Genomic DNA, 26,649 nt, shown 5'->3' on the forward strand with positions numbered 1-26,649 from the left:
AAAGATTATTGTAGTGGAAATAAATATATAGTAAACCAGAAGTTTACGAAATATTTGGCATGAACCGGTTAGACCATTTTGGTTCAGTAATGATGTGAAAAGATACATAAAGATTTAATGAATATTCATTGAAGAACTAGAAGATTCTTGCAAATGATTTCACATATGTTGCTTGCTCATAAGATAAAATGGTAATACGGTTTTCACCAGCCAAATAAAGTTATTGGCATGAATAAATGAGATGTTAGTGGACTGATCACCCACTATGCATCTTTATAATACCGGTGAATCCACTTCTTAAAGTCTTTGACGACTATAGAAAAATCACTAGATAAGTGTTAAACATTTTGAGCAACACTAATTCGCATCAAGCCTAAAAGTAATCACTGATAAAAAGCTGGAGAAAATAAGTTGATATGAGTTATCATTGATCCTCGAACTAAAGAAAATGTCAAATAGAAGTCCAAAAGATAATTCAATTATAGTGCTTAGTAAAACAGTTGCCAGACACATTTGTTGACCCAAATAAATATAGTGATCAAGTCACATAAACCAGCTGTAAATGCTCCAATAAGAATATTTGTTCTAGAAGAACAATATCAAACTGCTAGTCATGCCTGCATCATGGTAGACATGTTGGTTCCTAAGATAAGAATCCTCGTATATGAAAAGGAGCATATATTGATAATGGTCAAAACGAGCCAATAGAGTTTTGAATAATCTCCAGAAGAGACATTAAACATGACTGAAAAAAAATTCAGGTACCTGAGACAGTGAAGAGATCTCAATAACTTATATCATGTATGAAATAAAAGTGAACCGATAAGCAAATCGACGTCGATGATACTTATGACTAAAAAAGTAGCAGTTGATATGATGAATGAGAAATAGGATCATGAAAGAAAGTCTATTGAAAAGTGTATACAAAGAGATGATTGGCCAAATCAAAAAGAAGCAATAGACAAAGATAAAAACTCTTGTGAAAGAGAGAGAGATATTTGGACCAGTAGTCCATACACTAGAAGGTGTAAAACAAGTGGGATAGAAATGAGTCGTTGCACCAAAGAAAGATCAATATGGAAATAATTGTGAAGAGACATAGTCTTATGTGGTAGATGCAACTACTTTTATGTTCCTTATTAGCCTGACAATAAAGGAAGAACTTGAATTATACAACCCACTGGAAACTGATAATCCCTAAGAGATAGAATCCCTAAAAGATAGAATCCCTGAAGGATTGGTGATATCAAAATTATGTTTCCGGGAACTCTAACTATTCGATCGGAATATGTTTTATGAGATATATAAAATATTTGAAGCTAATCAATACATCTTCATATTTATCAAGAGATTATAGATCAATGGAATCATTGATTTGAATATAATCAAAAACTCCTGAAGAGTTAATAGAAAAATTGTATTTTGGAAGAAAGTTCTTGACAATACCATATGGTCTTTATGTATTCCGAATTGGAGATCTTAAATGAGATCTTATCGTAAATATCCTTGAAGAATTTTATTTAAGATGCTCATATATGTTTGGTCTTGAAGTACCATATTTAAAGTGTTATTGAGAAAATTACTAATCTTTTTCGTAACTAAAAGATGTAATTTCATATTACAAGGAAAAAAATCATAATAGTAACTTTCATAGTTACGGATGAGTTACTCGTATGTACGAGACAAATGTATGCAAGAAGTTTGGTTTGAAGTCCAAATAGATCAAGAAAATATTGTCTATATCAAATAAGAATTGTGGACCATAAGTCTATAGACCTTGAATACTGTAATGGAAAGAGTATTATGATATTCTCAGTTTCAAAAAGAGATTTATCTGATTGGAATGCATATCCTGAAGATATTGCTTTCCGGGGAAGAAATGTGAAATATGTGTGGTTGTACTTTTTCCCTTCATCATGGTTTTTATCCCACTGGGTTTTTCCATGACAAGGTTTTAACGAGGCAACAAAGAACACACAAATGATAGACAAGGTTGAAAGTCTATCACAGATCGAAAGTCTTTGAAATGTCTTTGAAATCAAGAGAATCGAAGAAAAATATCAAATCATATCAAGACTCATACACTGCAGAAGAATGGCGATGTTCGTCCTACAACTTCGTTCAAGTGACAATTTCGCTGACTTATTCACCAAGGCGCTAACCACTGCTACTTTCAAGAAGTTGGTTCATCTTATCAGACTAAGTCATCTCAGAGATCTCGACGTATGTACACATGAGGGGAAGTCATTGCGCGCTGTACTCTTTTTCCTTAACCATGGTTTTAACGAGGCAGCATCTTACGCGCATAATGGACATCAAGGAGAAGTGTTATGAATATTATGATGATGCCATTATGGCAAGTCTTAGATATGCTTGTTCTCCAAGCTTTACTTATTTTCCAAGCTTTATTTGTTCTCCAAGTGGTTTTGTCTCTAAGTTATTGTAATCCTATATAAAAGACTCATTACTCATGGAATAATACACACCAATTTTCTCTCTTCTCTTCTTTACTTACAACACTGATTAAATTTTAAAAATATTTTAAACATTATTTGTATATAAATTTTAGAGGGTAAAAAATTTTTGTTTGCCCTAAAATCCTGACAGTGTTGAGCCGGCCATGGTGCAACCGCGTTGGATGGAGCTTTATGTTATAAAGTAAGTCATGGTTGAGTCAGGAGCTCTTGACGCAGGTTTAGGGAGGGAGTCCAGCTAGATTAGGGATTTGTTTGCTTTGTCTGTCTTGTGGCGATTAGAAGTTGGTGAAAGGGCAATGTCATAGATGGTTTTAACGTAAGGGGTCATTGGGATTAGGACAAGATGCTACACTGCTATGTTTGTACACGAGGAGATGCCACGTTAACTGGTTATCTGACGTCATAAAAGAATTCATAAAATCCTGATCTATATTATATAAAAGTTGAGCTTATAAGCTATCAATATCAAATAACGTAAACTAATAAAATTAAAAACTTTATAAATGTATTAACTTAATGTCTATAATGAGTTTTCGAAATTTAACATAAATAATTATGTAATTATTTTCACAATTATTTCTTTCAAAATAATGATTTTTTTCTTAAAAAAAAGATACGATAGTGCAGTAATATCAAAATAGTAAACATCCAAATTTGTATAGCAACAATATGTAAATTGTCATAATCTTTAAAGAGATAAATAGCAAACATCGTGACCACAGTTTTTCTTATTTAAGGTCATTCAATATGTTATCATTACAACTGATTTTGAGGTTATAACACATTGACAGTGTTTACATAAAATTTAAAACGGCCAATTGTAATATCACAAATCATTTGTTTTCATTTGTTAATATGTCCAAAAATTGTTCATTTCAAAATAAAAAAGAAACCAATATCAAATTAGTTAAGTTAAAATGGAACATTATAAATTATAAATAAGTTGACTTAATATATAATATTTTTTGATATTTAACATAAAAATATAAATACAAAGTAATAATTAATTTAAAAAATGCAAGACTTTCAAAAAATTATGAGTAAATAAATTTAACTCATGATTTTCAAATTTTAGGCTATATGCTAATGAAAGTATTCACAAATAACATATACTATGATTAAGTTGAAGGTATAAATAATGGAGAATTTTCACATAATGTTTTTAAAACACCGAAAATATGTTAAATCATCATTTTATTTACTATATAAGAAGTAAACTAAAAAACCATTGAGAATATACATATAGTATTATAAGATACCAATCTTTTTTTTTGACAGAAATAATAACTAAACTAAGATAAAGGCCCTATTATAAGATACCAACCAAAATATAAAAAAATATAAAAATATACCTATCAAAATATAAAAATCACAATTTTAGTTCACTATTTTTAAAAATGTTTAAATTTACAAAATTGATTATTTGAACACAAAATGGAATTCAATATCAAAAAGACAAACTACTAAATAAATAATTAAAATGGAAGTGACTGATATATATACACTAAGTATTTTAAAATTTAACATAAATCTATATTATATAAAATTTTAGGAGATTATTAAAAAACGTTGAGGCTACAAGTACTGAAGGTGTCCACACATGATATAAAATAACCAATCATTATTTTTATTTTTATTTTCAAAAATATTAATATTTTAAAAACAATTTTCATTTAAAAATAAAATAGAAATCAATATCAAACAAAGTAAGTTAACAAAAGTAAAACATTATAAATAAATTCTCTTAATATATATATATATATATAATATTTCAAAATTTAACATTAAAATAAAATACAAAATAAGAATTACTTTTAAAAAAATACAGAGCTTTTGAACAATTATAAGTAAATAAATTTAACTCATGATTTTCAAAATTTAGGCTATATGCTATTGAAAATAACATATACAATATATAAGTCGAGGCTATAAGTCGCTGAGAATATTTACATATTATTTTAAAACACCAAAATATGTTAACATCATTTTATTTAATATATAAAAGTTGACGCTATAAGTCATTAAAAGTACACACATATGATTATAAACAACCAATCAAAATATGAAAAATCATAATTATAGTTTACTATTTTTAGAATGTTAAAATTTCCAAAACTGTTTATTTCAATACAAAGTAGAATTCAACATCAAATAGGGCAAACTAATAAATAAATCATTAAAATGGAATCGACTCATATATATACTAAATATTTGGAAATTTAACAAAAAGTAACTAAAACAAAGTAAAATATAAAGAATACACGATTTTTAACTTGCAAGAACACAAAATAAAATATACTCTTCAAAATAAAAATTCAAAAAGTGTATTTTCAAACTAAATTAGAAATCAATATCAAACGTATTTTCTTTAATAATATCCAAATAAAAAAATCGCAAAATCCTCATGAACAAAGAACACATTAAGAAATTTAGGGTTTATAGTGAATGAAGAATAACAGTGAATAAAAACGAAAAAACATCCGCGATGGAAAGTAAATCTTACAAGCCGAAGACAAAATCCAATAAAAATGTATCACACCATAAAAAACGGATATACTAGCGAATAATTCCAATATAAAAACAAGATTGAAAATTTACACTCACTATCTCTAAAAGATGTTAAGTAAGAGACCAAAGTGAGAATCCCAAGCCACAATTTATTTATGAGTTTCAAATTTCTTTTAATCAATCAAAAGAAATTAACAAATTTATCCATTAATGTTTTCAATATTAATCAAGACTTTTATCTTATGTTTTGACAAATATTATTTTAGTTAGTTACGGTCGAAATATTCATAGAAACTAACCAAATAAGTTATACTGAAATAAATCTAACATGGTGTGATTTACAAGATTTTCAAAAATTATTGTTCTTAAAGCAAACTACATGATAAATTCTTATAATCATTAGTCTAATTCACCTAATATAACATATAATTTTTTAAGTAAAATATTTCTAACAAAATTCTCTCTGTTGAGTTATGTCGAAGAAAATATTTAGAGATAAATGTTTAAGATAGATGAAAAAGCATATCAAATAAGTTAGTTAAGATTTTAAATAAAATTTATTACGAATACCAAAAAGAAATCAGCATAAGAGATAACATAAAAGAATGATAGAATGAACAATCAATATGAATTTATCAATACAAATATATTGTCTATTGTCTAATTATTATGATCAACAAACTCAAAACTCAAAATTACAATGAATATGCTATCTAAGATTTTTTCTATAATATCGTCAACATTTAGCAACTAGAAAAAAAATTATCAAAATTATGTAATAGTTTTCAAAGGATCTTAAAAATCTTCAATGTAAAATCCAAAACACACAAATATTAAATATTATACCAAAAAAATAAATTATAATATATTGTAATACATTCTATGATCTTACAAGCTTAACTACAGTTCAAATAATTAATTAAATCAAGTAGTAGATAAATCTAATACTTTAGATTCTCAATATTATTAATTAAATAAATAAAATGTTATGCAGTATTAGTTAAATTCATTATATTTGCTTTACATTTTATATTATCTTACAAATGGTTTTTAATATTAACTAAAATTCATCAAAATATTTAATATGATTAAATTTTAGATCTAAATATTATACTATCACACATATATATATATATATATATATCATAATCACACATTAATTGTAAATTTTTTCTGACTACAAAGCAAAATTTGATATTATGCAGCTAATTTAATCGTTTATGGTATTCAAATAAAATATATGTAAAATGTAGGATAGAGTATTATAATGTATTAACAGTTTACATGCATCAGGAATTTCATATAATATTTTAAAATACAAATTTTATTTTTCAAAATTTATGAATATGTTTATAAACATAATTATTACATTTATAAATACAAATAACTAAATAGCTAACAAGAATATATAGTTATAAATAAAAATAAATAATAAATCGAGAAATCATATTTCAGATAAAATATTATATAAATCAATTAAATAATTAATTTAAAATTTATTTTAAAACTAAACTAAATTTTTAATACAGATTCGCGCGTAGCTCGAGTATAAAATCTAATTATAAAAAAAAAAAAAAAAGCCTTGGATAAGAGGTTTAGGTGTTGGTTGGGGTATAAGCCTTGGAGAAGAGGTATATTTTCCCTCTTCTGTATATATCTACTCTGTTTCTGCACCTTCTTACAACGATGTCATATCACATTCACTCGATTGGGTTATAGATTTGATGACTTTAGGTCTGAATGATATGGTTTTTATTGATCATCCCCGGGATCGAACTCTTGGTTTTACTCGATGTTTGATTTAGGTTGTTGTTAACTGCTTGATATTGATTTTTTCTAATTGGGGAACCTTGACTGATGCAGAATCATGCCTACGTTTTCTGCTGCCGTTTTTGATACAACACTAAACGATCATCAGCAAACGAAAGCAAAAACATTCTCTTGTCTCTATGCCACTCCTAAAGAGATCCCACTTCCTTATTCCCCGTATTCCTCCCCTCCATCTCCCTATATCGTCAACCACAAAGCACGCAGACCAACTCCTCTTTTGAAGAGCTCCTTTGATGATGTGGAGGCGACGACTACCTCCTCCACATATTCAGAGGATGACACCAATGGCGTTTTGGGACGTCCTGTTTGGGATTCTACTCCCCTTCAGGGGAACTTTTGGGGCAAGAAGTCTGCAAGTCATAAAAGTAATGGTGACATCGGAAGCGCTGATGATGACAATTGTCTAGCATGGGAAAGTTACCTGTTGGAGTCAGTCAGAACAAAAGCTAACAAGGATCATGTACCTGAATATTTCTATGACAGAGGCCAATCAGTAAGCTTTACAAGCAATTCAGATGTACGAGAAGATGCAAGAGCTGATAATTCACACTATCTCTCTTCATCTGGTGGAGAGTTTTATGATGCTCGTGATGGTAACTCTCTGCACCTTTTCTTTTTAATTTTTTCTAGCGTATCAGTGCTTTTTATTTTCGCTGTGAAGTAGCCTTTTTGTCTTACTGTGTTCCTTTTCCAGAACTATCAACCGACAGCGGAACGCCGAGTTCAGTTAACAACGTTGAAGCTGAACTGAGGTTGAGTTTGCTGATGGAAAGCGAGAAGAGAAGGCAAGCAGAGGAGACTCTGGAGGAAATGCAAGTTCATTGGCGGAGGCTCCGACAGCAGTTGGCCCATGTGGGTCTGTTCCTTCCTCTAGATCCCACCAGCACCCAATACAGCATGAACATAGCAGATGAACTACGTTGTCAACTCGAGTTCACCAGGTTTGTCTCTGACTCACTTGACATTGAGTTGGCCAAGGCAGAGGTAGAGATGGAGATGACTTCTGAGCTCGAAGCTAAGAAGTTTGAAATCACCCAGTTATCTAACCGCCTTCACTATTCCGAGACTGTGAACCAGGAAATGTCCCAGCGCAACCAAGAGGCCATAGGTAGGAGAAACAAAACGTCGATAATATTTTTTTATATATATATTTTGCTCTTTAATATCTCACAATGCTTAAACTTTGTTGTTACCAGAGGATGCAAGGCGAGAGAAGAAGAAGAAGAGAAAGAGGAGGCAGAGATGGATTTGGGGATCAATTGCAGTAAGCATCACGCTTGGTGGTGCAGTCTTGGCTTACCCTACCGCAAATTCATTGACAGATGTAGCTCAACCTCGGCCGTCACCAATCAAATGAGGCTCCCTAGTCAGATACTTAGGAGGAAGAAGCAAAAGGTTTAGGCTTTGTGAATATGGTTTTACTCTTTGTACCTAGTTTCTAGAGATTTTGATTATGATGAGGAAAATCACTCAGCAGCTTCATGCTGCGACCGTGTGTAAAGGATCGTTGTTCGCATACCAATTTTGTTAGTTCGTGTCCTGTATAGTCTTGCATTTTTAGCTAGCGTTTGGTGCTTGCCTGGTTAGTAGGCCTGGGCATAAAATCGGAACCCAAAATCCGAACCGAACCCGAACCGAAAAATCCGACTCGTTATCTGATCCGAAATGTAAAAATACCTAAACGGATCTTGTAGGGTGGTATAAAAAATATCTGAACCCGAAATGTTATTAACCGAACCCGAACGAGTAACCCGAAAATCCGAAATTAATAGTCAATATAAATATTTTGAAATATATATAAGTATTTCAATTATTAAATTCGATATTTGTGGTAATATGATATATAAAATATAAATATTAAAATTTTAATAAATGTTTTAAGTACACAATTAGTTATAAATAAGTACTATATAATCTGCTCATTGAAATAATAAGTCTATTCTCTATAAAGTAATGCATATTGTTTACAAATGATGTTTGTTTTCATGTTTCATTTAACTTTTTATTGTTATTTTATTAATTTTATGTGTAATAAATTAATTTTTTATTTAATTTAGGTGTTTTTCTTTATGTTTTGTTTTAAAATTTTATTTTTTACTTCGCTTATATCCAAACCGAACCGATATAACCCGAATCCGAACGATATATGGATTACTTTATGGGTTTTAAGATGCAATACAATTTTGAATCGAACCCGAAGTGTTATTATCCGAACCCGACACGTACTAATAAAATTTTAGTATGGGACCTAGGAGCATAAACCCAAAAACCCAAAAATTCGAAAAATCTAATCCGAACCCGCACAGGTACCCGAAAGGCCTAGTGGTTAGTATCTTACAAAGGGTTTCTGAGCTCCAACATATAGTGGAGATATAAATTTGTGACTTAATTATATTTAAGGGACTAAATAGAAATAGAAAAAAAAAATTGTAAAAGCGGCGTCGTATGAAGATCACATTTCGTTCCTCGGCTAATCTCACAAACCAGTGAGAGAGCTATCGATTCAAAAAAACCAAATCCGACAATGGCGGCCTCCCCGAATATTCCACCCACTCTTTCCCGCTACAAATTCTTCTCTACTTCCGTCGTTGAGAACCCTAACTTCTCTCCACATCATCACAATATCGATAACCGTCGGCGGAGACTGATCAAATCGCATCTTCAAGCGCAGAACAATACTACCGCTATCAGCTACGGCGGTCCTCGGACGGAACTCGCCTCCTCGAAGAAGCTATGGATCAGGCAACAACGAAGCTTCAGCGAAACGGAGGTTGAGCAAGGACAATTAGGAGATGATGAAGAAGAAGAGCTAGAGGCGAGCCTGCTCTCGTTGAGCGTGAAGCCGGACAGAAACATGGCGTTGCTCGACGATTACGAGATGGAGGAGCTTGGCCACACTCCTCCTGATACTAATCATCGCAGCGGTTAGTTTTCCTCCGTTTATTCCTCATAGGAAGATTAGTTTCGTTGCTGACTAGGATATGATGTGTGTGTAGGATACGTGGCGGTGGTTGGGATGCCGAACGTGGGGAAAAGCACGCTTTCGAATCAAATGATTGGTCAGAAGATCTCCATTGTTACTGATAAACCTCAAACCACGAGGCATCGGATTCTCGGTATCTGCTCTACCCCTGATTATCAGGTTTTGAATCCTTTCTCTTATAAAAAACGATTCTGGAATTTGATATACATTAGAATATTAAGAAGCAATCTTGTGTTGCACAGATGATACTTTATGATACGCCTGGTGTAATCGAGAAGAAGATGCATAGGTTAGACACTATGATGATGAAGAATGTGCGTGACGCTGCCATCAACGCCGACTGCGTTGTCATTCTTGTTGATGCTTGTAAAACGCCTGCTAATGTATTATGCTGCTTCTCTGATTATTATCTTTTTTAAGTGAAATTTGAGTATTCCATCTCATAGTTGTGGATTGTGTTTATGTGCTAGATAGACCAAGTCTTGAAAGAGGGCTTGGGAGACCTCCAAAAGAGGCCACCCATGCTCCTTGTTATGAACAAGAAAGATCTCATTAAACCTGGTGAGATTGCCAAGAAACTCGAGGTTAGTTTCTCGTGTGTAACTTGAGATCGATATTAGGTGGAGTCATGGGAATGTTCTTTGCTTAATAGATGCTGCAACTCTTTGCAGTGGTATGAAAAATTTACTGATGTTGATGAAGTTATACCTGTGAGCGCAAAGTACGGACATGGAGTAGAGGATGTGAAAGAGTGGATCTTATCCAAACTTCCCTTTGGCCCACCTTATTATCCCAAGGTATTATTGGAAAAAAATAAACTCTCTCCTTTGCTTTAGAGCAGAGCTTGTTGACTAATTTGCTTAATATTTGTGAGGTGTATTTGTATTTGTATTTGCACATGCAACAATTTGCTTCCTTAATGTTTTTACGGGTGTTGGGCTTTGTAGGATATTGTGAGTGAGCACCCAGAGAGATTCTTTGTTACTGAGATCGTTAGAGAGAAGATATTTATGCAGTACCGAAATGAAGTTCCTTATTCATGCCAGGTAAACTGGCAAGTTTTTTAAACATGGTTTCTTCTCTCTTGAGTCATGTTTTCAAAACCTGGTTTCTTCTCTCTTCGATATGGCAGGTGAACGTGTTGAGCTACAAAACTAGACCAGCTGCAAAAGATTTTATTCGAGTGGAAGTAGTAGTGGATAAAAATTCACAGAAGATCATCCTTATAGGAAAAGTAAGTATACAACTCTTAACATCCAAACGGTAAATGCTGATTTGAATTGAGCAATCCTTGGTTTTGGGCCTATCAATATAAAATGGTTGTGGCTAGGTTTTGTGGACATTTATAATAAAGTGCATACTACCATGTAAACGATTGATGAAACTGCAAATTGGGTTTATAAGCTGAAATGGGTTTCAATAATTGATTTTGTGGACAGTCATAATAAAATCCACACCATGTAAATGATTGATGAAACTGCAAATCGGGTTTATTAGTTGTTTTGCTCAAAGATCAGTAGGGTCTCAACTGAAGACAAGTTTAGTGCTGGCTGATTTAGCTGAAATGGGGTTCAATGTGATACTATATAGGAAGGGAAAGCTTTGAAGACGCTAGCAACGGCTGCTCGACTTGACATTGAAGATTTCCTTCAGAAAAAAGTCTTCCTTGAGGTGCTTATAAATATTCATAGAGTATTATGATTGATTACATGTATAAATTTCCAATGAGTACACTATTGATTACGAATTAAATGGGGGCTGAAGGTGGAAGTGAAAGTGAAAGAGAATTGGAGACAAGATGAGGGACTTCTCAAGTACTATGGATATGGAGGACAGATCAGAGCTATGTAAGTAAGTAAGTAGTGTGTCGTGATCTGTTGCCTTCAAATGGGGTATTATGAAGAAGATTAGAAAGAGCAAATGGTAGGGCTCGGTCAGCTTTTTTCCCCCATTTTGTTTTGTTTGTATTTAACCGATACGGCTCAGCCTCAGGTTAGCTTTTGTTTTCAATCTCAATCCAGGAAAATTAAAACTCCTTTTACTTCTTTTGTTTTGTTCCACTAAACTAACCACCGAATATTTATTTCATAATCACATATAGTAGTCTCTCAACCTACTATATAAACAATTAGTAGGTAAATTTTACTTTTCTTAAAGTTGTTATTGTCATGGGCTAAAGCTCATAATACATTAGCTTTAAACGCCAAAATTTATATTAAAATTTTGAAAGATCAAAAATTGTGGTGTACAAGTTTATGAACAATTTTTTTTTAATGTTTAGACAACCAACGTTTTTTTTTTAATGTTTAGACTACATAGGACCGCACATACGTGATTTGTGGCCGGTGATAAATAGTAGAGTGAAGTGTTTGTTTTTGGTTGGGTTTAGATCCGCTTATTGCGCCTATGCCTCTTCTGGCTGCTAAAGTGTTGAGAGTGAGCTTAACAAACAATCTAACTGAGAGACAATAAATTTATGTACTTTTGCTTTGTCGTCAACCCAACTGAAAACTCTAGAGGGCAACAACGGCACATGAGCCTTCTTTATTATTTCTTTCGTCTCTGCCTTTAAATTAAAATGTAGAGTTGCCGACCCATAAATCAGAAACAAATAAAGTTAGAGGGCTCTGTCTGAATACTATCCATGAATGGGAAGACGCGTGGGTTGCTGCCATAACAGCCTACAAAATGCTGCCATGTGTAACGTGATCCGATACTGAAGCAGTGATGCGTGAATACGGTTGCGCTTGCGTGTTAAGTGGGTCTCACTCGAACTTTCTTAGCCTTGATTGGGACCAGAATTAGCGGAATCACCTGCTTTGCTTCCTACTTAAACACCTTTTCAAAGTGTAACTTTAACTGATACTATAAGATTGTCACACATTACTTTCCTTATAGTATAACAGTTTGAATTTTGAGAAATATTTCCACTGAATCAACTACTCGTGAAATTGCATATATATATATATATATATATTCCCAATACATGAATATGCGTGTTTAAGACTCTTAAATGAGATTAATGCTCTAAAACGGTTATAGTTTGTGTCCATAAATACCCACTTTAAGACAAGCGAGGAGAAGAGTGTAAGAGAGCCACAAAACAACTACAAAGAAGAAGAAAAATACGAGACAATGAAGCCTTTGTGTCTGATCATATTCCTATCGATCGTGATCCAACAAAGCTACTTGAAGCTAGGAGTAGATGCGTCTTCGAGGGATGGGTTCGTGAGAACCAAAGGTGTTCAGTTTAGCCTCAATGGCTATCCTTATTACGCTAACGGCTTCAATGCCTATTGGCTCATGTACGTCGCCTCCGATCCAATCCAAAGGCCTAAGATCTCTGCCGCCTTCCAAGAGGCCTCTAGCCATGGTCTGACCGTAGCTCGAACCTGGGCTTTCAGTGACGGCGGTTACAGGCCTCTCCAGTATTCCCCTGGCTCTTACAACGAGGATATGTTTCAGGTAATGCCACTAGACTAAGAACATGTGTGCTTATATCAGAGATTAAATTCTCTCACACGGTTAATTATAAAGATCAAACCAGTTTAAGTTTCTCTCTTTGATGCTTTGGGCAAATTTGAGAGTCTCTGTTTAGTCTCATTTAGTCTGAGGATCTTGTGTCCAGGTTTTGAGATTCTCTGTCCATGTTTCTTTCTAAAGATTTGATTTTTTTTTTTTTCGGTGAAAAGGGTTTGGATTTTGCGATAGCTGAAGCAAGAAAGCATGGTATAAAGATCATACTGAGCTTTGCTAATAACTACGTGAGCTTTGGAGGGAAGAAACAATATGTGGACTGGGCTAGAAGCCAAGGCCGTCCTGTATCTTCTGAAGACGACTTCTTCACAGACTCTCTTGTTAAAGATTTCTACAAGAACCATATCAAGGTTTCATTCCCTCACTTTTTATACCATTCAACCCAACGCAAAAAGAAAAAGAAGTGATGGCTTTCTCAGCTAAACCTTTTGAAATCCACTGCAGGCTGTGCTGAACAGATTCAATACTTTCACAAAATTTCAATACAAAGATGACCCAACAATTATGGCTTGGGAGCTCATGAATGAGCCTCGTTGCCCCTCAGATCCAACCGGAAGAACCATTCAGGTTTTCACCTCAACATATTTTCAAACCTATAATAACTTGTATAGTCTTTATTTTGTTTTTGGTTGATCTAACTTGTTGGTTTTGTTTTATTTTTAAATTATAAAACAGGCTTGGATTACTGAAATGGCTGCTCATGTGAAATCACTAGATAGCAACCACCTGCTTGAAGCTGGCCTCGAAGGTTTCTACGGCCAGTCCTCACCTCAAAGCAAGACTCTGAACCCACCAGGCCAGTTTGGAACCGATTTCATCGCCAATAACCGCATCCCGGGAATTGATTTCGTCACGGCTCACTCTTACCCTGACGAATGGTAATAATGCCCCCATAAATGTGTCTTTAGACCCAGTCAGTTAGAGAAAAAAAAAACACTTCTTCAACGTTTTTTTTGTTTCTTCAGGTTTGTAGACGCAAGCGAGCAATTCCAAATGGAGTTCTTAAACAAATGGCTGGACGCACACATCCAAGACGCTCAGAACATTCTCCGCAAACCCATAATCTTAGCAGAGTTCGGAAAATCAACTAAGAAAGCAGGCTACTCTCCCGCGCAGAGAGACGTCGTCTTCAACACCGTGTACACCAAGATCTACGAGTCTGCCAAACGAGGAGGAGCCGCAGCGGGAGGACTGTTCTGGCAGCTTCTGGTCAACGGAATGGATAATTTTCAAGATGGGTATGGGATCATACTTGGCCAAAGCTCCTCGACGGTTAACGTCATCGCTCAGCAGTCGCGGAAGCTGACTTTGATTCGCAAAATCTTCGCGAGGATGATCAATGTGGAGAAATGGAAGAGAGCCAGAGGATATGGACCAGTAAGAGAAGGAGGTGACAATCACAATATTCCGAATTGACCACATCCAAAACAAAGTCTTCTTGTAATAGTGTTTACTTCTGTTTTTGAAATCGTACGGTGCAACGAATGTTATTAGTGATAGAATAGTGATGCTTTATTACTTATTTAGTAGTTTAGTAATAATAAAAAAAAAACTTTGAATCTTCAAACCGACAGCTTTTGCCTTTTGCCTTTTGGTAATGGTGCTTGCGAAATCAAGTACGACGTGTCGTTTTCGTAAAATAGTTTCAAACTGTGTGGCGGGTCACCTCCATCGTCCAACGTCTAGTCAATGTTTTCACACCAGGAGTAAAGCAAACACCCACATTATGTGAAATTAAGTACGACGTGTCGTTTTCGTAAAATAGTTGGAAACTGTGCGGTGGGTCTCCACCGTCGTCTAGCTACACTTACACCAGGAGAAAGAAAACTAAAACAAACCCCCACTTATGACTGTTATGAGAAATGGCGGTAGATTCCGACAGTTTTGTACAGCTTCGGTTTCATTGCTTGAGAAACCTGTCGACAAGTTTGTGCACCAAACCCGTATCCCAATTCAGGCGGTTTCTTTCGATACGAATTACCAGCTTCGACAACTCATTGATTCGGGGAATCTGCGAGATGCTCGCCAAGTGTTCGACAAAATGCCGCACAGAGACGTCTTTTCATGGACAGCCATCATTCAGGGATACGTAGCTGCCACAAACTATAACGAAGCGCTGATTCTCTTCTCCGCAATGCATCTTGATCCTCGCGTCTCAGCAGATACCCACGTGCTGAGTGTTGCACTCAAGGCCTGTGGTCAAAGCTCCAACGTTTCGTTTGGAGAGTCTTTACACTCTTTTGCGGAGAAAACTTCTCTGCTCAGCTCTGTCTTCGTCGGAAGTGCTTTAATTGATTTGTACAAGAGAACCGGAATGATCGACAAGAGCTGCAGAGTTTTCAGTGAAATGGATTTTAAAAATACGGTGACGTGGACAACAATCATAACGGGCCTTGTTCACGCTGGTCGCCACAAGGAAGGGCTTGTCTACTTTACCGAGATGTCGAGGTTCAGAGACTTACCTGATACTTTTACATTTGCTATCGCCTTGAAGGCTTGTGCCTGTTTGCGTCAGCTCAGATACGGACAGGGGATTCATACTCATGTGATTGTGAAAGGCTTCGGTGCCGTCCTATGCGTGGCTAACTCGCTCTTCACAATGTATACCGAGTGTGGGGAAATGGAAGACGCGCTGCGTTTGTTTGAGAGTATGAGTGAGAGGGATGTTGTTTCCTGGACAAGCCTTATCACTGCGTATAGCCGTATAGGTCAAGAGGAAAACGCTGTGAACACTTTCTTACTGATGAGAAACTCTGAAGTATATCCCAATGAACAAACGTTTGCGTCCATGTTCGCTGCATGCGCGAGTCTTTCTAGGCTCGTTTGGGGAGAGCAGCTCCACGGTAATGTTTTCTCTCTAGGGATAGTTGATTCTTTGTCAGTTATCAACTCTATGATGAAAATGTATTCAACATGTGGGAAGTTAGACTCTGCTTCTGTCCTGTTCCGAGGAATGAGATGCAGAGACATTATCTCGTGGAGCACGATCATCGGAGGGTACTCTCAAGGCGGATTTGTAGAAGAAGGTTTTGAGTATTTCTCATGGATGAGACAATCAGGGACAAAGCCTACTGATTTCGCTCTCGCTAGCTTGCTGAGCGTTTCGGGAAACATGGCTGTTCTTGAGCAAGGCAGGCAAGTCCACGCGCTTTCACTTCACCTCGGTTTAGAACAGAACCCCACGATATGCAGTGCGCTGATTACTATGTACTCGAAATGTGGAAGCATCGCAGAAGCTTCAAAGGTATTTGAAGAAACGAACATAGCTGATATTGTTGCTTTGACAGCTATGACCAACGGATATGCAGAACATGGAAAGAGCAAAGAAGCTATCGATCTGTTTGAGAAGAGTCTAAACGTTGGTTTCAGACCCGACGTTGTGACTTTCATCAGCGTCCTCAACGCCTGCGCTCATTCGGGACAGCTCGACCTCGGTTTTCACTACTTCAACGTGATGCGAGAGAGGTACAACATGAGTCCAGCCAAGGAACACTACGGTTGCATGGTTGATCTGTTGTGCCGAGCAGGGCGGTTAAGCGAAGCAGAGAAGATGATCGATGAGATGCCGTGTGAGAAGGATGACGTGGTCTGGACCACGCTTCTCAGAGCGTGTACGGCCAAAAGAGACATTGAACGTGGGAGAAGAGCGGCGGAGAGGATGTTGGAGCTGGATCCTACTTCTTCTACTGCGCTCGTAACACTAGCTAATATATATTCGAGCACAGGGAAGTGGAAAGAGGCTGCGATTGTAAGGAAGAGTATGAAATCAAAAGGCGTGATGAAAGAGCCTGGATGGTCTTCGATTTTGATCAAGGATCAGGTTTCAGCTTTTGCATCTGGTGGTCAGTCTCATCCACAATGTGAAGATATATACAGTATCTTGGAATTAGTAGTTCATAGATACGTTTGTGCAATAAAGGGAGCTTTTGAGTCGACTCAAATTTGTGATCCTTAACTCTTTAAGTGGTAAGGGTGATTACTATGTAGCTCAGACAATGTGAAAACAAAAGGAATACTATTAAAGCATTTAACTTGTCATCTGTCTTCTTTGGACCAGTTTAGTAGCACATAAACAGCAGAACCTAAGGCAGATGCAGCAGCAACAGTAAAGACGGCTATCTGTACTGGGAATGATGAGGCAAAAGCTTGGAGAACAAGTGATCTCCAAGTGATGTACCATAAGGTGCAGTAAACAGAACCAAAGATGGCACCCACCACCACTTGACTGGTCGTGTGAAGCTTCTGAGACACCCTTAACCATGTCTGCATACAATTAACATGAGTGTGCGTGTATATTTCGTGCTATAGATATGAAGAGAGAGAGAGACTTACAAAATAAGAAGCCAATGCGAGGAGCCGAGGATGAAGCCACTAAGGAACAGAGAGAGTGGATTAGTTCCAAGCCACTCCATAACTGGGGGGAAACATAAAAGTAAAATCATCTTTGAGAGTTTGAACAAATGCAAAGAAGAAACAAATTGAGTAGGTGCTAACCAGAGAAGAGGGTAAAGAGAGAGATGAAAAAAATGGATTGAGCATGAGAGGATGGCATCCCAGGATCCGAACGCGATGTTGCAACCGGTCTCTTTTGGTTAAGTATGCGTTTTAGAGTAACCGAAAGCAGAGAGTTGGAAATAAAGCCAATGACAGCCCACAAGGATGCACAATCATGTCTTAGAAGCAGAACAAGAGAGCAGCTACAATCCATTTGCTATGCCATTTAAACAGTCAAAACATTTTTGTGTGCTACAGAGAATTCGAATACCAACCAGACGATTAGCGACGGCGTTGATCCCACCACCGACCAAATCATTCGACGGATTATTAATGAAAGCATCTTGCTCGAGCGTCTCAAACCGTTCTTCTTCGCCGTCTCTCAAGGCATAGGTTTTGACTAAATAGGCCATAGTTTTAGGGGCAGAGAAAGAGCAAAGACTCCTCCTATTCAAAGGAAAGATGAAGCTACATCTTTGATATCGAGCGGAACTAGTGTAAGCTGGATCAGATGAATGTTGAAAATAAAAATTGCAGGTAGGTTTGTGGAAGAGGGCAAGAGATGACGACGCTGCTGCCAATGTCATTGGGTCTCAGCCATAGAGGAAAGGATTTTGAAACAGAGATCGAAGCTCCATTGGTTGCAAGTTGGAGACAAAAATAACAAAGTTTTCCACAATGCTGTCAAGATAAGGGAGACAAGGAATGCAATAAGAGAATAAGATGTCCATCAGGGCAAGTGGTCAGCTCTCAAGAAGACATAAAGAAAGAAGCCGAGAGATTCTTTACTGAGTTCCTCTCACATGTACCTGAAGGACTGCAAGGGAAAACAGTGGAAGAGATGAAGCATATCATACAATACCGATGCTCGGAGGAAGAAAAGAATGCGCTTGTCAAGCCGGTTACAGATGCGGAAATTAGAGATGTATTATTTGGGATGCCTAAGGAAAAGTCCCTGGGGCCTGATGGGTTCACTGCAAAGTTCTTCAAGGCTTCTTGGAGTATTATTTCAAAGGATTTTACCATTGCGGTGCTTTCTTTTTTCAGCAAGGGGTTCTTACCGAAGGGGCTCAACACCACAATACTTGCTTTGATCCCCAAGAAAGATGATGCGATGGAGATGCGAGACTACATACCCATAGCATGTTGCAACGTCCTCTACAAGGTCATTTCTAAGATAATCGCCAATCGGCTCAAGGGAACGCTCCCTCATTGCATCACCTACAATCAGTCAGCATTCGTGAAGGATCGATTATTAGTAGAGAATCTCCTTCTAGCTACTGAAATCGTCAAGGACTATCACAAAGAGGACATAACTCCCAGATGCGCAATGAAAATTGACATCGCAAAAGCCTTTGATTCTGTTCATTGGTCATTTCTCCTAAACACCTTGAGAGCCCTCGACATGCCGGAGCCTTTCATACATTGGATTGAGTTGTGTGTGTGCACGCCGTCCTTCTCAGTTCAGATCAACGGAGAATTGGCTGGGTTTTTTCAGAGTAAAAGAGGGTTGAGGCAAGGATGTGCACTCTCGCCTTATTTATTTGTCATATGCATGAATGTGCTATCTCACATGCTAGACAAGGCCGCAGCTAGGAAAGAGATAGGCTATCATCCTCGGTGCCAGAACATCCTCTTGACTCACCTGTGCTTTGCGGATGACCTGTTAGTCTTCACCGATGGTACAAAAAGCTCCATTGAAGGTATTCTTGGGATCTTTGAAGCTTTTGTTGTGATGTCAGGGCTGAAGATCAGCTTGGAAAAGTCAACTCTCTACATGGTTGGTACTACTGGAGAGCAGGAATCAGAAATTCTATCATGCTTTCCCTTTGCTTCAGGTCAATTGCCGGTACAGTACTTAGGTCTTCCTCTACTTACCAAGAAGATGACTGTAAATGACTACATGCCTTTAGTGGAAAAGATCAGGAAAAGAATGAGTTCATGGACTGGTCGTTTCCTCTCACACGCTGGTCGGCTTCAACTGATCAACTCAGTCATTATGAGTCTTGCAAACTTTGGCTAGCTGCTTTCAGATTACCAAGTAGCTGCCTGAAAGAGATAGAGCGACTCTGCGCAGCCTTCTTGTGGTCTGGACCGGATCTTAAAACCACGAAAGCAAAAGTTAGCTGGCAAGACATTTTTCTACCAAGGAATGTGGGCGGCTTGGGCATTAGACCCTTGAAGGAAGTAAATAATGTTCACTGCTTGAAGCTTATATGGAGAATAGCATCGTCGCGCTCTTCCTTGTGGGTCAAATGGATCCATTGCTACTTGATAAGGAAGGGGTCTTTTTGGTCGATCTCAGTTAACACAAACTTGGGATCTTGGATGTGGAAAAAGCTACTGAAGATGAGGAGTATTGCAAGGCAATTTATACAGGTTGAGGTCGGTAATGGAAGTCATACCTCATTCTGGCATGAAGTATGGTCTCAGATCGGGTGTCTTAAGGAGGTGGTAGGTGATCGAGGCATTATTGCCCTGGGCATAGCAAACAACGCTACGATGGCAGATGTTATATCAAATCATCGACGGCGGAGGCACGGACAGATCATTCTCAATGATATAGAAGATGAGATTGATAGGCTGCGTGTTGGAGGGTTAGATGATAAAGATGATGTTAAGCTTTGGAAGTGGGGTGAAGGGAAATTTGTGAGTAAGTTATCTTCAAAGAAGACCTGGTGCGAAGTGAGCATCAAACTTGCGCTTGGAGTCAAGGTATATGGTTCTCTCAGTCTACTCCAAAATACTCTTTCATGTTATGGATTGCGAGAAGGAACAGATTGCAAACGGGAGACAAAATGCAAGCTTGGAATGTCTCTGTGAACACAGAGTGTGTTCTGTGTCAGGGAGTTCAAAAGACATGCCAACATCTATTCTTTCAGTGCCCTTACTCGACTGAAGTGTGGGAATCTCTGGTGAAAGGGCTTCTTAGGGATGATTTCACCACTTACTGGGATGATATTGGAGAAATGGTTTCTGGTAGAAGCTACCCTCCAACAAAAATGTTTCTTATCAGATACTCTCTTCAGGTTGCAGTCCATAGCATTTGGAGAGAAAGAAATGGTAGAAGGCATGGAGAGGAACCAAAAGCGGCTGCCATACTGAGTAAGCTTATCGACAAAACGATAAGGCTTCTCCTTCTTGATGTCAAAGCCACTGGTCATGCATACTTGGAAAGGAGTTTACGCACTTGGTTTGGAACAAGGCAAGTTCCAAATCCAACCTAGAAAATAGATGATTTCTTTTATTTTAGTTGATTGAGTATATAAATAAAAACAGAAGCACTAGATGTAACACAGTTTTGACCGAATATAATTAAAAAAAAATAAATTCACGTTCCTTTTAAAAGGGGCATACTTGATCGTCAAAAGCCCATAGCTCTATAGTCATCATTATTGGTCTATTTCGCTCATTTTCATAAATTAGACCCATTAAAAACTCATGCAACACTAAGATTCTATTTTGCTTCTTGTGATTATGTGGAAGGAATTTGTTCCTTTTGATTAAGCCAATGGATATGGGGGAAAATGAAAAGAGAAAAATGAAAATTGATGATGAATATGGGTGTTGGCAAGTTGAATTGCTGAAACTCGAATATGACGAAAATAATGCATCAACGGTGTGAAGGCCGTGTACACGTCGTTTATGCTTCAGAATATTATTAATGTCTCATCGTTTCGGAACATTTGTTGCTTATTTTCGATTTTTCTAGACACTCACTACATGTGATAAATAAAAATTATTTTGATATCCTAATATGAAAAGTTTATCTATATTGGAGGTCGAATATAATATGCCTAACAAGCTTTGCACTGGCACTGGGAAATAAAATAAAAATAAAATAAAAATAGAACAAAACATTTGACCAATTAAATTAATATACGTATACTTATAAATATATTCTTGGTTATCTTTTATAGTTTTTATATATTCATGCTGATGTGTAAATAGATTCTCGCACGTAAAAGTTTTCCAGTTTAACTCACATTACTATTTTTTTTTTTTTTTGTAACATAACTCACATTACTATATTTTAAACTATTTATTTTATCCAAAAATAATAATCAACTTTCGATTATAGCTTTTGATTGTGGACAGTGGATATTAAAAAAATCTATAATAGTAAAAGCACCGAATATCTCAAACAACAACAAAACCTCCATATGGTTTTTTTTTTTTTTTGTTAAATATGTGAATTTTCATTAAATCAGTAATGATGCAGAGAGATACATTCAGCTTGATGAATCAAAACCTACTGTATCTAAGTCGCTAATCAAAGCAAGTGTGTCTTAGGGAGCCACAAAAAAAAGCTAAAAAGAACTCACTAACAAAGTTTCAATCCCAGCCATATGGATGTGATTAAAGCTTGACTAACATTATGGTTCAATTGACAATCATTAAGCTAATAGCAGACCACAGCGAATAGATTGATGTCGACACCTGCATCAAAACCGCACGAGTCCAAAGAGGTCACAGCCCGAGAACAGTCTGAGTGACCGCAGACCGTCCCGAGGGCGACTCCAACCGTGGAACAGGCGAAGCAGGGTCGGCAAGTCCTGGTCCAGCCATTCCTAACCAGTGAAGTCCACTCCAGACGCCGCTAGCTCAAGAAGACGGCAAGCTGCACTCCTGAGAATCCAAACCGATGAGGAGGAACCAGCAGATGAAATGCAGGTGGAGTACTGGCAGATGGAAGCGGAGGTTTATACGGCTGAACTCCGGTCCCATCCCGCGAGCAGAGCACAAAAGGTAACCGATTACAGAACATCAAGAGATGCAGGGGACAGTGGCTATCAACCTTCTAAAACTTGAGAAGCGGAGGAACAAGAAGCTTCCATCAGCAGGCGGAAGAGGAGAAAAGACTCATCGAATGGAGTAGGGACATAGCAGAGCAACAGCACGAAAGCTCTGAGTTAACCTAAACCCCAGACAGTTCTAAAACCTAACTAGGCGCCATGGTGATTGTCGAAGAACCAAACCAGAAAGAAGTCCCCGACGATAAGCTTCGATATCGTTTTTTTAACTCAGAACGAGAGAGGGAAGTTCTTACCATTAGCATCCGGAAGAGGAGACAAGGGGAGACATAGGAGGCAGCGACAAGAGAGGCGAAGGCAGCGACGCTCAGCCACTCCGTCGGACCCTCCAAGAGAGAAACTGATCCAGATCCGCTCGAAATCAAACCCTAGATCTACCACCTAGACGGTGCCTCATGCTCAGATCCGACTATCCACATCCTCGCCATCACTCCAGGGAGACCGAGGACGCACTCAGTCACCGCTTTGATTCGCCGGTTCCGGCCGCAAACCAACGAAGAACCAGAGAAGAAGAGCAAGGAGGATATGGAGAAATCGAGGCTAGAAAGGGGATGAAGCTGGACTCTGGAACGATTGGGGTGGCGACCGTAGAGACCCTCCGTCGGCCACCAGAACGAGAATCAACGGTGACTTTGTCGAGTAGAAGATGAACGGTGGGGAGAGAAAGAAAAGAGAGAATCCACTCTCTCACCTCTCTCTAAAATTTTTCTCTTTTTGTTGATCGTCTTAACCTCCATATGTTTCCTGGCTTAAAGGCATGGTTAATTTACTTTACACAAGAATGTTCTACTCTCTTCATAATATCACTTTTGATTGTTATGGGAGTTTATTTTTATCCATAACATTATGGAACCTCTGTTATAGAAAAATCTCGAATCCAAAACTAATCGATGATAGTCATGTATGACAGTTAGTTTTGATCTTTCATGTCAATTTTTATTGGAGAATCTTTAAATGAATAATAAATTCCTAGTAAGGCTGTAGACAAAATAAATTACACGAGGTTACAAACTGTAGTTAGGTTGGAGACTTGGAGTGTGGCTTTCCACACGCCAGATCGTCTTGTCGTTGGAGGTGAAAACTGGGTGTATTTGTTCTTTTCTTTTTTGTGCAACTGGGTATATTTTTTCGTTATATATTACTAGTATTATTCAAAGATGTCATGATGCGTCTATCATTCTGACAAACTCAATCTAAAAGTACAGTTTTACACAATGTTGTGCCAGAAAATGAAGAAGACTTTGAGTCAAATATGGGAAAAGAAGAAGAAGACTTTAAATACGGTATCGTGTCGTACCAAATAGTCCCTGAAATTCATGATGATTTTTGTCACTGACCACATTGCTTACAGTGGTCAAACCTTTGAATCAGGGTCTCAACAATGAAACAATTAACAATCTACTGCCCTACTTCCTACTCCTATGAATTATACTAGTATGGTACTTCATTTTTACCAAGTTAAATACGACAACAATATCTAGTTATAAATTTTATACTGACACAAATCTTCGCGTGCGTGCAAGTGTGTGCCTGTGGATATTAGAATGATGCTTGGATAGTATTACATACGAATTTAAAAGTGAACTAATTAAAGTAAGCATATATATTATGTGTATATATATCTCTCATAGTCGAACCAGCCTGTGATATCCATTAGCCAAGTATCCCCTAATTAGGACCATTATTTAGAAGATTTCTAGTGATCCTAGACTCCTAGTAATATTTTATGAAAATTATGGCAGTAAATATTGTTTTTATTTCTTTTCTTAGCAATAAATATCGTTAAACTATTGTGACTACGTATTTCAGCCGGTCCAGTATATAGATAAGGTTATTCGCAATATGATCTCATGGCCTAGCTATCCAATAAACTAGTGCATTCTTAACTTTGTTCGCGGATATAATTCACTTACACTCTTTAAACATTTGTTCGCAATAGGATATCTGATCGTTTAAACATTGGTTCTATTTTTTTTTCTTTTGAGTTATCATTCATAAACACATTGTCTACGCATGTAAAAAAATGTATTGTAAACGTTTTAGCTCCGGATCAGGCAACAGGTCTTTTAAAGCATCAGTTAAGTGGGTTACTTCGCCGCTAACTGCAGAAGGCCTGGCTCTACGCGAGGCAGTACGATCATGCGTTAACTTGGGACTGAAGACGGTGACCTTTGAAGCTGATTCGGCTCAACTCATCAAAGCCGTGAATATGGAAGAGTGCCCAACGGAGCTTTACGGAGTCTTATCTGATATTCTCTCTTATGTCTCAGCTTTTGATTTTGTTGCCCTGATGGTGATAAAGAAAAACATGCAGGACTATACTAGTGTCTAATACTAATTGTCTGCTTAATAACACATTTGATTGTCAATTCTGCATGTAGGGCAGTAGGGGTGTGACCTTCTTCGTTCTTTCTCTTTTTTGTTTAAAAACCTTTTTCTTTCTTCAGTTTCAAGTACATACTAAGTTTTATACAATCCGGCCGAGATATCGTTCTTTAGCTGTTGAGAGAGTGAATGAGAGTGAGAGTCAACAGTTAGTCTCACTTGACATTAATATTTTCACGTTACAAGAATCAGTTAAGAAAACTTAATCTATTCATATTAGAACCAGTCTTTATCAGTTTATCAGGTAAGTTTAGTTGTAACATCGCATTGAACACTAATTCTTGTGTGTTTTCTCCGATCCGGTCAACTCTCCGGCCCCCACCGTTTTTGTCTAGTCACCGACATACATTACTTCTTAATTTAATGCTACATCTTGTAGTAAACAAGCTAATATTTTTGTTTGTTACAGCAATCAAATTATCTCCCTGCTCATTTGTCCTTGTTGTCGAGAAACATTAAACAGCCAACGATTAAGGATCATCCTTGCAAGATAATAAGTCATGAGAGGGAGCATATATAGTTTGCATTTATTTAGTAAGAGGAAGTATTTATAATGTAAACGAGACGGTGAAATGCACGAGAAATAGAATAATTAAGCAGATAATATAAAAATGAAGAATAAAACGGTGGAATGCACGAGAAAGAGTGTTAAGCAAATACGAAGTGGTATACTCTAACAGCGGTGGGTTTATACGGATGCCATAAGCATCATGTGAAACCCCTCAAAAAAAAGAAGAAAAAAAATGCACTGATTTCTCTGTTACATCACCTTTTACAATTTTGCTCGGTCCAATTTTCTTTTGGTTGTTTTTACATTTTATGTATATATATTATGAGTAGTTGAGACTCATATTATTTAAATCTGAAGTTACTATTCAAACCTAAAATAGGTTTTTAAACATTTAGATGCTTCTCTATTTTGAGAGACCTTAGAGTTTAGATCAAAACAGAATCAATGTGTTCTAAAGTGATGTCTATGTTTTTTTCGTCTACTATACTTATTATGCTAAAACTAATATTCGATCCTTTTGATATAAAGTAGCTTAAATGCTTACATACGAACTAAAAATATATTACATACGCTATTATCTTTACAAAAGTAATCTACTTTTACGTTTAGTTTCTTTTGTATTGATCTCGACAATGGAAAATATGAACATTTTAACACAATTTACATTAAACCAGAAAAACAATTTGTTCTAGAAAACCTATAAGAACTCTGAAATGAATCCAAATTTTAGCAAAAAAAAAAAAAACTCTGAAATGAAACAGATGCAGTGCTAGTTGAATTATACATCAGATACAGGGTTTCACTTTGGGAAGGGCGCATCCATTTACAGATAGATGAATATGTAAAATTATGAATTTACCATTATTTTGGTTCTATTTGCAGTAATAATTTTTACTCGGACAACTCAACCTCAAAATTGCAATGATTAACGGGAGATGTATATGTAATTTTATCAATCAAAAATAGAGAAAAAAATGACCTCTTCTTTTCGAAAGTATAAGAATTTTTGCTGCTAATTAGGCCTGGGCATTTTACCCGGACCCGAAGACCCGAACCGGAACCGACCCGAAAATATAGGTTCGGGTCCGGGTCCGGGTCCATGCTAAGTAC

The 26,649-nt window shown here is 36.8% G+C and overlaps 5 protein-coding genes and 1 pseudogene across 6 annotated transcripts; 5 read left to right on the plus strand and 1 right to left on the minus strand.

Moving 5' to 3' along the window:
* Positions 1–6,589: 6,589 nt before the first annotated feature.
* Positions 6,590–8,310, plus strand: LOC106317230. 2 transcript variants are annotated; one of them, XM_013755082.1, is made up of 4 exons: positions 6,590–6,616; positions 6,849–7,408; positions 7,510–7,923; positions 8,012–8,310. In XM_013755082.1, exons 2-4 carry the CDS (start codon positions 6,853–6,855, stop codon positions 8,170–8,172), a joined length of 1,131 nt encoding a protein of 376 aa, XP_013610536.1. In that variant the 5' UTR covers positions 6,590–6,616; positions 6,849–6,852; the 3' UTR covers positions 8,173–8,310. The 2 variants fall into 2 exon arrangements, with proteins under 2 accessions (XP_013610536.1, XP_013610537.1); XM_013755083.1 differs by lacking the exon at positions 6,590–6,616 and having other exon boundaries at positions 6,764–7,408.
* A 978-nt stretch (positions 8,311–9,288) lies between these two features.
* LOC106313396 (GTPase Era-like) lies at positions 9,289–11,892 on the plus strand. Its single transcript, XM_013751193.1, has 9 exons — positions 9,289–9,739; positions 9,812–9,957; positions 10,041–10,181; positions 10,269–10,382; positions 10,470–10,595; positions 10,746–10,844; positions 10,931–11,032; positions 11,389–11,469; positions 11,563–11,892. Exons 1-9 carry the CDS (start codon positions 9,340–9,342, stop codon positions 11,647–11,649), a joined length of 1,296 nt encoding a protein of 431 aa, XP_013606647.1. The 5' UTR covers positions 9,289–9,339; the 3' UTR covers positions 11,650–11,892.
* Positions 11,893–12,789: 897 nt separating this feature from the next.
* LOC106318956 (mannan endo-1,4-beta-mannosidase 7-like) lies at positions 12,790–14,853 on the plus strand. The gene is made up of 5 exons (XM_013757133.1): positions 12,790–13,263; positions 13,491–13,685; positions 13,780–13,902; positions 14,011–14,213; positions 14,301–14,853. The coding sequence occupies exons 1-5, from the start codon at positions 12,934–12,936 to the stop codon at positions 14,749–14,751; spliced, it is 1,302 nt and encodes a 433-aa protein (XP_013612587.1). The 5' UTR covers positions 12,790–12,933; the 3' UTR covers positions 14,752–14,853.
* Positions 14,854–15,069: 216 nt separating this feature from the next.
* LOC106318955 (putative pentatricopeptide repeat-containing protein At3g47840) lies at positions 15,070–17,545 on the plus strand. The gene is made up of 2 exons (XM_013757132.1): positions 15,070–17,301; positions 17,393–17,545. Exon 1 carries the CDS (start codon positions 15,182–15,184, stop codon positions 17,288–17,290), a length of 2,109 nt encoding a protein of 702 aa, XP_013612586.1. The 5' UTR covers positions 15,070–15,181; the 3' UTR covers positions 17,291–17,301; positions 17,393–17,545.
* On the minus strand, positions 17,300–18,416 carry LOC106318957 (annotated as a pseudogene).
* Positions 18,417–20,178: 1,762 nt separating this feature from the next.
* Positions 20,179–21,056, plus strand: LOC106314215. Its single transcript, XM_013752131.1, has 2 exons — positions 20,179–20,544; positions 20,676–21,056. Exons 1-2 carry the CDS (start codon positions 20,179–20,181, stop codon positions 21,054–21,056), a joined length of 747 nt encoding a protein of 248 aa, XP_013607585.1.
* Positions 21,057–26,649: the final 5,593 nt, after the last annotated feature.

Source organism: Brassica oleracea, chromosome C9 (genome assembly GCF_000695525.1).
Source record: "Brassica oleracea var. oleracea cultivar TO1000 chromosome C9, BOL, whole genome shotgun sequence".
In the NCBI taxonomy this organism is placed as follows: Eukaryota; Viridiplantae; Streptophyta; class Magnoliopsida; order Brassicales; family Brassicaceae; genus Brassica; species Brassica oleracea.

Coding starts and splice junctions, on each gene's coding strand:
- LOC106317230 (XM_013755082.1), top strand. CDS start 6,853: ATGCCTACGTTTTCTGCTGCCGTTTTTGATACAACACTAAACGATCAT. Junction 7,409..7,509: donor GTTTTATGATGCTCGTGATG/GTAACTCTCTGC, acceptor TTCCTTTTCCAG/AACTATCAACCGACAGCGGA. Junction 7,924..8,011: donor GCGCAACCAAGAGGCCATAG/GTAGGAGAAACA, acceptor TGTTGTTACCAG/AGGATGCAAGGCGAGAGAAG.
- LOC106313396 (XM_013751193.1), top strand. CDS start 9,340: ATGGCGGCCTCCCCGAATATTCCACCCACTCTTTCCCGCTACAAATTC. Junction 9,958..10,040: donor GCTCTACCCCTGATTATCAG/GTTTTGAATCCT, acceptor TGTGTTGCACAG/ATGATACTTTATGATACGCC. Junction 11,470..11,562: donor AGAAAAAAGTCTTCCTTGAG/GTGCTTATAAAT, acceptor TGGGGGCTGAAG/GTGGAAGTGAAAGTGAAAGA.
- LOC106318955 (XM_013757132.1), top strand. CDS start 15,182: ATGACTGTTATGAGAAATGGCGGTAGATTCCGACAGTTTTGTACAGCT.
- LOC106318956 (XM_013757133.1), top strand. CDS start 12,934: ATGAAGCCTTTGTGTCTGATCATATTCCTATCGATCGTGATCCAACAA. Junction 13,264..13,490: donor ACAACGAGGATATGTTTCAG/GTAATGCCACTA, acceptor TTCGGTGAAAAG/GGTTTGGATTTTGCGATAGC. Junction 13,686..13,779: donor TCTACAAGAACCATATCAAG/GTTTCATTCCCT, acceptor AATCCACTGCAG/GCTGTGCTGAACAGATTCAA.
- LOC106314215 (XM_013752131.1), top strand. CDS start 20,179: ATGAGGAGTATTGCAAGGCAATTTATACAGGTTGAGGTCGGTAATGGA. Junction 20,545..20,675: donor AACTTGCGCTTGGAGTCAAG/GTATATGGTTCT, acceptor GTTCTGTGTCAG/GGAGTTCAAAAGACATGCCA.